Source organism: Rattus norvegicus, chromosome 4 (assembly GCF_036323735.1).
Source record: "Rattus norvegicus strain BN/NHsdMcwi chromosome 4, GRCr8, whole genome shotgun sequence".
NCBI lineage: Eukaryota > Metazoa > Chordata > Mammalia > Rodentia > Muridae > Rattus > Rattus norvegicus.
In genome coordinates this window covers 169,776,231-169,788,954 of record NC_086022.1, presented here as the reverse complement: position 1 = coordinate 169,788,954, position 12,724 = coordinate 169,776,231, and the positions used below count along the sequence as shown (strand labels likewise).

The window sequence follows — 12,724 nt, the reverse complement described above, 5'->3', positions numbered from 1 at the left end:
CTTGGCTGGGATGCATTTGCCTGTGCATGTGCCTAGGTAAAGGTCAGAGGTCAAGTTTTGGGGTCTTCTCTCTTTTTTTTTGGAGACACAGTCACTAAAACTGAGCTGACCATTTTGGGATAGAATAGCTGGCCAGCAAACCCTCAGGATCTTCCTATCTCTGACTCTAAGCACACTGGAGGCAGAGCAAAAAGATTGAGGACCAACCCAAAATTGAGGCTAGCCTAGTTTATATATTGAGTTCTAGGCTAACCCAGACAACATGGTAAGCTCATAACTATCTGTAACTCCAGTCTGTGCAGGTCTTATATACTCTCCTGACCTCCATAGGCACTACATGCATACATACATACATACATGTAAAACAACCATGCACATAGAAAGTTTTTAAAAGCAAAAAGGAGAGACGGCATATCAATTAAGAGTATTTGCTTCCCTTCCAGAGAACCAGGGTTTAACTCCCAGCAACTGTCTGTTAATTCCCCTTCGAGAGGATCCAATGCTATCTTTTAGCCTCTGAAAGAACTGGGCATACATTGTGGTTCATACATACATGTAGACAAAACACCCATACACTTAAGATACATTTTTTTTGACACAAGGTTTCTATGTGTAGCCCTGACTGTCCTCAAACTTAGAGATCCACAGGCCTCTGCCTCCCCATTGCTAGGATCAAAGGTGTGTGCCACCACTGCCCAGCCTGATAAATAAATAATTTCAAAAACAATACTCCTGACAACCAAGGAAAACATATCGAATCTTGATCCTGGGGTGAAATTTAAAAGTTCATATAGTCCCTGTTTCAAACTGTATCTCCTTTCAAACATCCGACGAGCAGTCACTTGGCACCCAGCTGAATGTGACCAGTGTCAGGGAACCCACCGGTCTCCATCTACCATATGGGAGGCCAAGACAGCCTCGTTATTAAATAGAAGGTCAGGAGGGCAAGGACAGCCTCGGCTACATAGTGAGTGTACACAAGCTTGGGCTGCAGGGCTAATGGAATTCTCGTCCCAAACGAAAAGGGTTCGGCTGTTCACTACGTAAAGACCAGTTTGTCTCACTTACCAGCTACGCGTGTCCTTCCTTCTCCTAACTCCACAGGGCCCCAGCTTCCCCACTTATAAACAATAATTATCATTCCTACCTCCTGGTTGTTACAAGGCTTAGGTAAGGCCATACGGATGGCCCTCGGTGCCCGGACTATGGTCAGAATCAATTCGGGCCTCTATTACTTTTGCCTAAATGCGTCAACAGCCTTTGCCCAGCCTCTTGTCTCCAGGTTAGACCTCTCCACCTTCCTCAACCCATGGCTTGAGGAAGCGCTTTGGGTGACCCTTCTCTGTACAGTGTGGCATGCCCATACTTTTAAAAAATAGGTTTTCTGGAAGTGAAAGAAATGCAAGGGTGTGGTGTGGCCACAGACAGGACAGAGCCATGCCATCACACTCCAGATAATTCACTGTTTCAGTAAAGGTTGGCAGCCGTCTTGGCAGCCTCGCACACCAATCCTCCTAAAGGTTCCTGGATTCTGAACCACCCCCAGGCCACCCTATCTATCCCCTTAGCCCTGGGTCTTGAGAACCAAGTGAAAAATTTAGCAGCAGCACCTACTTCCATCGACCTTGGTGGTCTCTGCCTCCCAAGGCTCCCAAAGAAACGCAACTGAATCCACTGACAAGACCCAGTGAGCAGAACAACTGAGAGGCCATTCGGTTTTACTGGGAAGGAAGAGGCCCTGGCACCACATGCTATGGAAACGCAATTTTAGTGAATCTATAAAAAATAATTAGTGGATGTTCTTTTGTAGGAATACACACGTCTAATTAATAATGTCCTGGAAGGTGCGTCTGTCACTGAACCTTCCTTAAAACCAGAAGAGAGGAGGAGACAGAAAAAGAACAAGAGGCGGGGAGGGAGTGGGGGGAGGGGAGGAGGGAGAACGAAATACATCCCCAACACACAATGCATGAACAATTGCCGCCCAGTTCGGGAAATTCCGTCTCCTGCAGTAACGGGAGATGCGTGCATCAGTACCTGAACAGGGACTGGAGTCCACAGGATTAATGGTGCTGATGATACTGTGGTAAGAATTTAAAATGTCTCCACTGCCTACCAACCTCAGCACTGGCCGGAACATCTGGGACGTCTTAATTCATCAAATCCTCATGCTGACCCTATATGAGGGGTAAATGCCGATTTTATCGACAAAAGGATTGAAACACAGAGGTGATTTGCCTAATGACCACAGGACCTAGGAGGGAGAGGCGAAGCCCGGGATTTACACCCAGGCATGGGAGCGTAGAGCCCACTTGTTCTAAGACCCTTCCTTGTCTCGCGAATATATAAACCAACCAATAATTTCATCCCTGAAAAAATGAAGTCTAGGGTCACAGAAACACCTATGAGCCCCATTTCACGGAACATGACACAAAGCAGAAATACAAAACCAAGAAGTGCTGGCGACCCAGATCTCTACAAGATGCAAGCTGCCCAGTGGTTAGAAAGTAACTCTAGGCATCATCAATCCTAAAGAGGCTGGTTGCTTTGACGGACAGAGACCAGCCGGGAGACAGAAACCAGACAAGAAATCAGAGGATTCGATACAAAATATCGCTAAGCTGTGCAAAATAACCATAATCTTGGTTGGAAAAGTTAAAGCTGTGGCAACTAAAGCATAAACTGGAAAACTCCGAGAGGGCTTGCCTGGCAAGCACAAGGCCCCACACAAAGCCTGGCATAGCACTACACGCCTGCAGTCCTCCCACTTAAAGTTGAAGCAGGAGGATCAGAGCCCTATCTGGAAAATGAGTCGCAGGCCAGCCTGGGCTACATAAGATCCTGTTTCCAAAACAAAACACCTGGGTATGGGAAGCAGAGTCAAGAGGATTGCCACAGGTTCCAGGCCAGCCTGGTCTACATAAAAAGCCAGCCCAAACTCTACAGGGAGAGCACATCTTAAAAGTAAAGGGTGTCAGGCCTGGTGGTGAATGCCTTTAATCCCAGTATTCGGGAGGGAGGACGGTGGTTCGCTCGGAGAAAAGGCCAGCCAGGTCTACACAGTGAAACTCAGTCTTCAAAAGAAAACAAAAACAAAAAACAGAATAAACAATGAAACAAAAAAGAGCCCAGATCTACTTTCACAACTCAAGCAACAAAGGTAAGTGTGAAGTTCACGGGTTCAAGAGATGTAAAACCAGCACAAAAGAAGTGAGTGCTGTCTCAGCGGGACTCTGAGCCCCTGCGCTCTGCTAGCCGGGACAGCAGAGACCGCAGAGGAAGTGCTTTGCTGGGAAAGGGATCTGAGCTCCAAGTCCTCATTAAATCCGAGCTTCCAACTGCCCCAGCTCTCTGCCTTGGCAAACCCTGCTCCCCACTCAGCCAGTAACACAGCTACCCCATCAAAACAGGAGCAGTCTGGAGAAAGAAACCAACATTGGCATTCACGCCATGAGACTCCGCAGAGTTCTACAAAGGCTGGAGAAAGGCTACAACAAAACACTGCATGCAAATTCAGGAAAAGAAGACGTCAGGGGAGGAGCAGCAGGTAGGAACAGAGATTATCCCTTGCCCAGCATGCATGGGGTCCTGGGTTCTACCCTCAGCTCAGCTCCCAGGAGGAGGGGGCACCAATCCTACCAGAAGGTGAAAAAAAAGGTTGAGTACTTAAGGACTTTTCAGAAATAAGGATTCATAAAGAGATGTGCTACGTCTAAGAGGCAACCACAGTTCAGGAGATGAAAAGTTAACTATCAGGAGCCAGGAACAGCGGGAAAACAACAACAGAGCAAATTTAGAAAAGACATTCTTACTGGTCCGACACCCCCAGTCTGCATACAGGCTGAGGCAGGAGAACCATAAATTTGAAGGCTACATGGTTAGGACTCTGTGTCAAAAAAGTCAACAACAACAAAAGAAAATTATAGAATTAGGGGGAAAAAAGGGTATTTCTGAAGGCAAAACCTTCCTAAATTACACAAATGGCCATTCCTCTGGTCACTTTGAATATCTCCCCTCAAGAAACTGTGTGACAGCTTTAAGACAGAAATGCCTCCCATTTTCTGGAGGGGGAAACTGAGGCTGGAGCATTTGGAAAACTGGCCCACATAGTTAAAAAGCAAGTAAGTTCCAACTGAGGCAGTCTGGCCTCCCTCCTCCTACCTCCCAAGGTCAAAGCTTTCAAACAGACCAAGTGTGGAGCCTCAGGCCTGTATTCCAGAACTCAGCCGGCTCAGGCAGGCAGGGGGTCAGGTGGGAGGCTGCCTGGAATTCCAGGCTGGCTTGGGCTGTTTAGTGAGTTTCAGACCAACCCAGGCTTCAAAAGGAGACCCAGTCCCAAGACATTCAATCCAGAGCTGGAAAAATGGCTCAATAGTTAAGCACACACAGGCCTCTCCCAGGGAATAGGAGTTCAATGACTTCAGCTGCTGTCTGTTTTAGGCGGTTGACAACTCAGGATCCGACGACTTCTTCTGGCCTCCACAGGCATCGCACTTACATTTACACATACACATTTACACTTACACGCCCACAAACACATACACATGATTTAAAAAAAAATTTAAAAACCTCAAACCAAACACAAACCCAAGAAACTGATCAATACAGAGAGACGTATAACTGAAGAGGAAAAGAAAATGGACCCGGTACTTAAAGGAGATTCAAAGGAAGATGGAGAAGCCTGGGATACAGGCAATTAACTGGAATAAATGGAGCACAAGGACCAAAGGGAACCCAGTACAGAATAACCATCACTGAGCATTCTCATAGAAGCACAAGGCTTCAGGAAGGACAAAGGAATACAGCATGCCATCTAGGCTTAGGGGACTCAAGTCCTAACAATGACAAAAGGCAATGGGGTGCAGTCAAGCACCTAATTCGGTAGGTTCAAGAGTTTGAGGACGGCCTGGGAAAGGGATGGCAAGATGGCTCAGTGGGTGCCAAACCTGACAATCGGAGTTCAATCCCCAAGACCACGTGGTATAAACTGACTCCTTTCCTGTACACACACAAAAGAATAAATGTATTTTAAAACCTTTACGGGGTTGGGGATTTGGCTCAGTGGTAGAGCGCTTACCTAGGAAGTGCAAGGTCCTGGGTTCGGTCCCCAGCCCCAGAAAAAAAAAAAAAAAAAAAAAAAAAAACCTTTTACTAGGCTAATTTCTGCTAGGTGCTAGCACATGCCTACAATCACAACATTTAGGAGGTGGAGGCAGGGAATCAGACATTTATAGTCGATCTCTGCTGTGTGATGAGTTTCAGACCGGCCTAGGCTACATGAATAGTGGGAAGAGAGTAATAGAACTACAAAGTCCTCAGGGAAAGAACTTATGATATAAAGTTCAGGGCCTCCGAAGTAGGAAGTAAGCACCCCAGATCATAGAGCCACCATTGGCTGCTGCCTTTAAAAGATCCCAGGAGATTGGGGACAGATCTAGACCAACCTTCAGAGCATGATAAATATTTGCATTTACACTAACACAGAGTATGGAAACAAACATTGGCTTAGTTACTACAGACTGCAAATTTTGGCTAGGCAAAGGGTTTTTTTCTATTCACAGAAAGACAATGAATGAGCAGAACAAGAAGTCTCTGATTAGCCTTAGGCCATACTCGGGCCAGACTTGAACCTGTGCTGCACAGTCTAGGAGCCAGACTCAGTCTGACTCTGCTGCTTTCAGTGAGCACAGGTGTGTGTGTGTGTGTGTGTGTGTGTGTGTGTACGTGTGTGTGTGTGTGTGGTGTGCACATGTGATGTGTGATGTATATTATGTGTGTGTGGTATACATGTATATGGTGTGTGTATGTATGATATATATCATATATACATAGTGTATATGTATGTGCAGTGTGTTTACTGTGGTGTATGCATACATGGTATATATGTGTGTGCATTGTGTATGTATGTGTATTGTGGTGTATGTATAGATGGTGTATATGTATGTGCAGTATGTGTGTGTGGTATGATATAAGAAGGGTGCATGTGTGGTATATGTTCAATGTATACATGCTGATGTGTATGTACATACCAGAAGAGGATGCCAGGAACCCTATTGCATTGCTCTCCACTTTATATTCTTGGAGAAAGATCTCAAACTGAACCCACACTCGGTTGGAAGCTCGCAAGCACCAGCAATCTTCCCATTTCTACCCACCTTAGCACTGGGGTTACTAGGTTTACGTGTGGCTGTGCCCAGCTCTTTATGTGGGTGCCAGGAATTCGAACTCAGTTCCTTAGGCATGTACAAAGCCTCTCTTGCCCACTGAGGCATTTTCCCAGGCTCCAGTTTTCACCCAATGAAATGTCTGCAAAGAGGCACTGGAGAGATGACTTAGTAGCTAAGAGCATGCACCGCTCTTGCAGAGGACCTGCACTGAACTCCTCGCACCAACGTGAAGAGGCTTGAAACCTGTACCTCTAGCTCCAGGTGGGGATGCTATGCCTCCAGCCACCAGGGGCTCCTGCAAACACGTGAACATACCCACACAGGCACACACACACTCACAGGACACAGACACATACACATTTATGTAATTAACTTTTTTATGTCTGCAAAGAATATAAGAGAAGACGATGGTTTCATAACACAGACATAAAAGCTTTGCAGAGCCTGCTCTTCCTCCTAGAAGGCTGAGACAGTGACTCAATAGTGTCCCTGAATGGTGCGGAGGAAGCAGCTGTGCTGTGCCCAACTGTCCTTACTGAAGAGCGTGCTACCCTGTGACAGCCGGCAGCCCAGCATATACTGAACCTACACGTGCGATGGGATGTGTACCTATACTAAAGTAAATGACGCCCAGTATAGGTTAGTTTATCTAGGGGCGCAGACTCTCTAAGTCGCATATTATAAAACAAACCACAACAATAACATTGTGCTTTAACAGTCCCTCCAGTGTTTGACCTTCAAACTTTAAAGCTAAAGAAACATATACCTAAGAGATAAGCTACCCTACAAGCTTTATAAAGGCCACATTGTCCCTCTGTTACTTATTAACCTCATGCCAGGCCTGGGAGCCAAACACCTTTCCAACCTGAGCTCAGTGAACAGGTTTTTGATTATGAAATGCATCCCCGGCAGAGCTTTGTCCGCAGATCCGCTGGATGAGGCCTTCGGTCAGGTATCACCCTCATGAGCTACTAATGACCAAAACTATAGAGCTAATGTGTCAGGAGCTAATTAAATTCCTAAGGACAACTATTTCTATTACTACTCCAAATAACCCTGTGAGACAAATATGCGAAGTAGTGTGCGGCATGTGGAGAATGTTCTAGAACAACACCGCTATTGCAGATGAGGAAACTAGAAACGCTTAAAGAGCTAAGCAAGTGAAGAATGCATTTAGTCTGGGGCATGGCTGGGGATGTAGCTCAGCGTCTGAGCTGCTCAGCTGGCAGCTTGCACGCCTAACAACACAAGGCCCAGGATGGGATCCTCAGCACAGATAAGTGGTAAGAGAGTTAACTAAGGTAACACAGCCAGGACTGCAATCTCACAGTCCCAGTTACAAGGTATCCAAGAACAGCTTTGAGAAAGCAACTTCTACCTAATACAAAAGCCACAAATTATATATGGGGTAGTGAAGGAAAAGGGCTGAGTTGAGAACAGGAGAAAAACAAGCCAGAAGACAGAAAAAAAAAAAAAAATCCACATCACATATAGTAAATATTGATACTGTATGTAGGCCTTAGTATTGATCACAGCTCATCCCTTAGGGCCAAACTGACTTCCAAACACAGGAATGCATCACCCGGGACTCTCCGCTGGTGAAATAACTATAACCCAATAGACCAAGGAGTATTCTGTATGCACCACATTCTCAGAATGAAGACACAAAAGAGCACAGGCAAGAAACTCCCCCTCCCCCTTATTTTGAAGAGTATACAAAAGGATTGTGGCTTTTCTCATATTCATCCCAGTATTATCTCTTGTCCCACCTCCTCTTGACTATTACTAGTTTTTTCTTCAGTGCTGGGGACTTGGCTCTGTGGGTGGTAAGTAAGCACGTGCCCTGAGGTACATACCCTTTTTGCAGTTTTATTCTCGGAGAATAACAATCATCTATGCTGAAATAAAACAAAGACTCTAAAAAACAAACAAACAAACAAACGCCTGCCATTTAATTATGCCTTTGAGAAGATAGCATTCAAACCATCGGGGTTCAAAGTAAATGAATCCTTCAGGGGAAACCTGTCTCACTCTTAATTTCAGTATTATGTACACACTGGAGGCAGATCTTATCAATGTCCTTTCCAGTGTTCCAAGCAGCCAGTGAAGGGGAGAAAGATCTAAAGACATGGAGTCTCAAGTCATCTAAGACACAAGGCCGTTTTTTTTTTTCAAGGTAGCAGACTAGAAACTCTGAGAACACGGTCCCTCCCTGCAGCACTCCTAGGGCCTCAAGCTGATTAACTATCAGAGATACCCTTTCTAACGTGGCAGGGGAAACAACTGCTTCCCTCTTAAGTGATAGGCCAATAAACGCTTATAACTTCGTGTTTAATTTTTTTTTAAGTGGAGCCACGATTTTTCTTTTCGAAAGCCCTAAATGTTTAAAATTGGTTAACGACAGAATAAATACGCTTTGGTTAAAACAGTGCAATTCAAACAGCACAGTGCCCTGCTGTGTGACCCCGTGTAATTCAATTAGCCATTTTCCTAATCTTTCCTCTTCCACACAGGAGGAAGGAGAACACCTGCCTGGGTTAGCTCACAGCGGCAAGGTGGCTGTCAGTAAGTGGATGCTGTTCCGCCCAGGCCACTCACTTACAGTCCTGCAGCCCCCGGCTCCCCCTCTGGTCCAGATAGCAGCAGCTAGTCCCGGTGCTCAGGGAAGGATGCTCCAATGGCCGGCCTTCCCTCGGAGACCACAGCGACATGCGCTCTGACCTGACAGTCACTGTCGCGCCCCTCCACCTTCGACCCGGCCCCGCGCGCCTCCAGCAGTGTCTGCCCCGGGAGTCCCCGAGAGTCCCCAAGTGTCCCCGAGCGTCCCCGGTCCCCGATTCACACCCAGGCGCCCCTTTCCTGTTCCCCGGACACTGCAGCCCTCCCAGCTAACAGCCAGGCCCCGCCGCGCCTCGCCTCGCCTCGCCTCTCTCCCCAAGCCATGTCTCCACAGCGTGGTCGCGGGGCTGCAGACTCCTTACCCGGGAGCTTGAGAGCCCTGGACAGCACTGTCGCCATGGCGGAGGCCCCCCGTGCGCGTGCGCGCGCCGCGTCCTGCCGGGAAGTGTAGTTCGCTGCGGGCCGCGCGTGGGGCTGCGGGCGGGAAAGGTGTAACCTGCGCGAGCCAGGCTAGGAGGAGACGCCCACTGTCGCTGGTCACCCGCCGGGCCCAGCGCCAGGCTGAGTCTCTCTGAGTCGCTCGTGCTTCAGCAGCCGGTAAGGAAAGTCATCGTTCCTTAACCTTTGTGTGCAGAGACTGGAATGATATTGTAGATAGTTAGGAAGGTGCCAGGTTGTGAAGTTCTCGTGGGTTTGGAATTAACAATCTGGATTTGAAGCCTGCCCGCGCTATTTATTACCTGGACCATCTTGGCAAATCACTGAGACTCAGCTTTCTTCGTTTGTCCATCCTGTCTGTCAGTCAGGCTATCCATCTGTTTTGGAGACAATAGTCTCAATGGAAACTGGCTTTATAGGCGAGGGTGGCCTTGAATTCCTGATCCTTCTGCTTCCACTTCCAAGCACCAAATTTGTTTAACTTATTTATCCGTTGCTTGGTGTGGTTGGATTTGCCTTTCTGAGGCAGAAAGATCTCTGAGTTTGAAGCCAACCTGGTCTGTATAGCGTTCCAAACCAGTCAGGACTGCATAGTGAGACCATGTTTACATACATAACATATGTACATACATACATACATTCATACATACATACATTCATACATTCATATATACACATACATAGATGTATTCATTAGTTCGTTTACTCACTTGTAGATTTGTTTATTTGTTTACTTATTTGTATATTTCGATCATGTAGTACAGACTGGCACTGAGGTGGCCGTTTAGTTGAACCTGGCCTGGAGTTCCTAATCCCCGGCCTTCACTGTGTAAGTGCTGGAATTGCAGACATGCAGCACCACACCTGGCCGGCTCTCTTGAAATGAAAATGATGCCATCTCCTTGTTGCTTAGAGAATTAAGCAACGCCATCCTTTCAAAGCACACAGCTCCTGTGACTCTTTCCCCCATCCTAAGTGCAGGCTGAGGCGTGCTGAGGCTCTGACCTGGGTGTCCTGATCTCAGTTCTTTTCCAGGTTTCTACGTCCACTCTACCTGCTGCTCCTGGCTTGCAAGGTCCCGCAAACAGAAGCTGACTGGTTTCTCACTCACAAGCACCAAGAGTTCGGCATTGTAGTGCAGAAATCCTGAAACCATTACCTTGACCCTGGAGCTTCTTGGTTATCTAGTCATGGCCCCCCACCATCTGCTGAATGCTGATAAACCCCTCCTGTTCCACAAGAGTTGTCTGAGAGCAAACGTAAAAGTGCAAAGCACTTAGCACCACAAGTGATGTCTCATCACTAACCTAGTGTCCTTCTGGTTGATGTCTTATTGTTGTTATTTGAGACAGAGTCACACTATGTAGACCAGGCTAGCCTGGAACTCCCAGAGGTCAGTCTGCCTGCCTCTGCCTCCCTAGTTCTGAGATTATAGACATGTACCACAGCCCCTGGCACATGACAGTTCACAACCTTCTGTAACTCCACCAGTGCCTACTCTGGCTTCCTTGGGCAACAGGCACCCACATGGTACACAGATAAACATGCAGGCAAAGCACTCAGACACATAAAAATAAATGAAACTTCTTACATAAAAGGAGTAACCCACCATACATCACAATTAATATTAACAACAATGATAATAATTTTTGGCTTAATGACTTAAGTGTTAGTTCTTCCTAAACATTTATCTATCGTGTGTGTGTGTGTGTGTGTGTGTGTGTGTGTGTGTGTGTGTGCGCGCGCGCGCTCGCGTGTGTGTGTCTGTGAGTCTGGTATATGCATACTTTTGAAAACCCATTCTCTCCTTCCACTGGGTGGGTGTCGGGAATTGAACTCAGGTAGTCAGTGCTGACCCCAAGCACCACTAAGCCATGTCACTGGCCCCTTAATGTGCTAACGCTTTCGATGTTCTATAATTATTTGAACTGTCCACGGTGTACTTATATATAATAAATAAATAAATCTAAAAATATAAATAAATAAAAAATAATTAAAGAACACATTCAGAGATATGAAGACTGATGTCAGTGACCCCAGAGCATGAGGATATAGAAGGACAGGAAATCGAGCACATGGAGCAGGGAGGTGACCCTGAATAGCCAGGTTACACGGGGTAGCGAAAGGAGAAGGGCCCGTGCACTTTCCGTAGTGAAAAGATAAAAGAATATCCCTGTTCGTGTAGTCCAAATGAAGTCAAATTGTGCACATTTCGATTTGAAAACTTCGCAACTGGGCACGGCGACACACCTATAAAGTCAATACTCAGGAGGCTGTGGCAGCTTGGAGATCCAGTTCAGTGCCAGCCTGGGTTGTGTAAAGAGATACTATCTCAGTTTTTTTTAAAAAAAGGATCCAGGGAGATGGTTCAGTGGTGAAGTGCTTGTTGGACAAGTATGACAACCTGAGTTCAGATCTTCAGCACCCCCATAAAAGCTAGGCTTGATGGCATGTTCCTGTAGTCCCGGCGCTTGGCTGGGGGACAGGAGAATTCTGGGGTTCTCTGTCCAGTCAGACTAGCAGAAACATTGAGTTTCAGATTCAGTGAGAGTGCTGGTTGGTTTCTATCAACTTGACAGAGCTCCAGTCATCTGGGAAGAGGAGCCTCAATTGAGAAAGTGTCACCATCGGGCTGGCCGGTGGGCAAGCCCCTGGGCATTTTCTTGAATGATGACTGCTGTGAGAGCCCATTGTGGGCGGTGCCACCCCTGGTCAGGTGATCCTGGGCTAGATCTCTAGACTCCACCTGTGTAGTCACACATATGCCCACACACACATGCCAGATGTGCAAGATGCCAAGAATCCGTGGCTCCTGGCTTTTATCCACTTTGTTTGCCTTGTCCCTTCAGATGCCTCCCTCTTGTCACATTTTCCCCATTTAAGCGTGAGAATTACAGCTCAGAATCAGGTCTCTCAAATGTAACTGGCCTTCCTCCCACCCCCAGTTTGTTTTAGCATTTCTTTTTGGGAGGAGGAGTCTTCTGGGGACAGAATCCGGGCTGGTTCTTAATTCACTGAGTTTGAGTAACATGGGTCAACCCTCCTGCCTCTGCTTCCTGGCTCTCCTCTCAATTTAAAGGTGGGGGGACCCTCAAAGCAGTCACCAAAGATATCAGGATCCTTGCCTCTGCCACAGAAGCACCCGTGAGCTTCTCACTCGTTGGCAGTAGACTGAATATCTTGGATGCCAAAACACCCACTGAGGTCATTACAGAAACTTCAGATTCCCCGGGACTCCCTGGCTTCCGAACCTGGCTTGCCTCCAAGGAAAGTCAAAGAAAGGTGACTGAGAGAGGTGACCTGGAACAGCCTGTCACGCCTGATGGCCGCGCCTCCTCGGAATAGAAAATGTTGTTCTAGAAATCACAATTAAAGCCGCATTGATCCCAAGCGGACACACATCTCAGTCGCTTACAGAAGAAACCTGTTGGGGGGTTGGTCTGGCGCTACTATGTATTCAAGCTAAATTCTGTAACCCAGGACAAGCAAATTCCCAGTAC

At 47.0% G+C, this 12,724-nt stretch overlaps 1 protein-coding gene across 8 annotated transcripts in view; it reads right to left on the bottom strand.

Moving 5' to 3' along the window:
* Fam234b (family with sequence similarity 234, member B) overlaps nt 1–9,304 on the bottom strand; it is a 74,374-nt gene extending 65,070 nt beyond the window's left edge. For 3 of the 8 annotated variants that reach the window (XM_039107912.2, XM_039107913.2, XM_063286372.1), the window contains exon 1: nt 9,149–9,304. In XM_039107912.2, coding sequence (XP_038963840.1) covers nt 9,149–9,185 — 37 coding nt within the window. In that variant the 5' untranslated portion in view covers nt 9,186–9,304. Of the gene's footprint in view, nt 1–8,769 lie in introns of all 8 variants that reach the window. The other 5 variants (XM_039107910.2, XM_039107911.2, NM_001108652.1 and 2 more) reach the window with 4 other exon arrangements.
* Between the last annotated feature and the right edge of the window lie 3,420 nt (nt 9,305–12,724).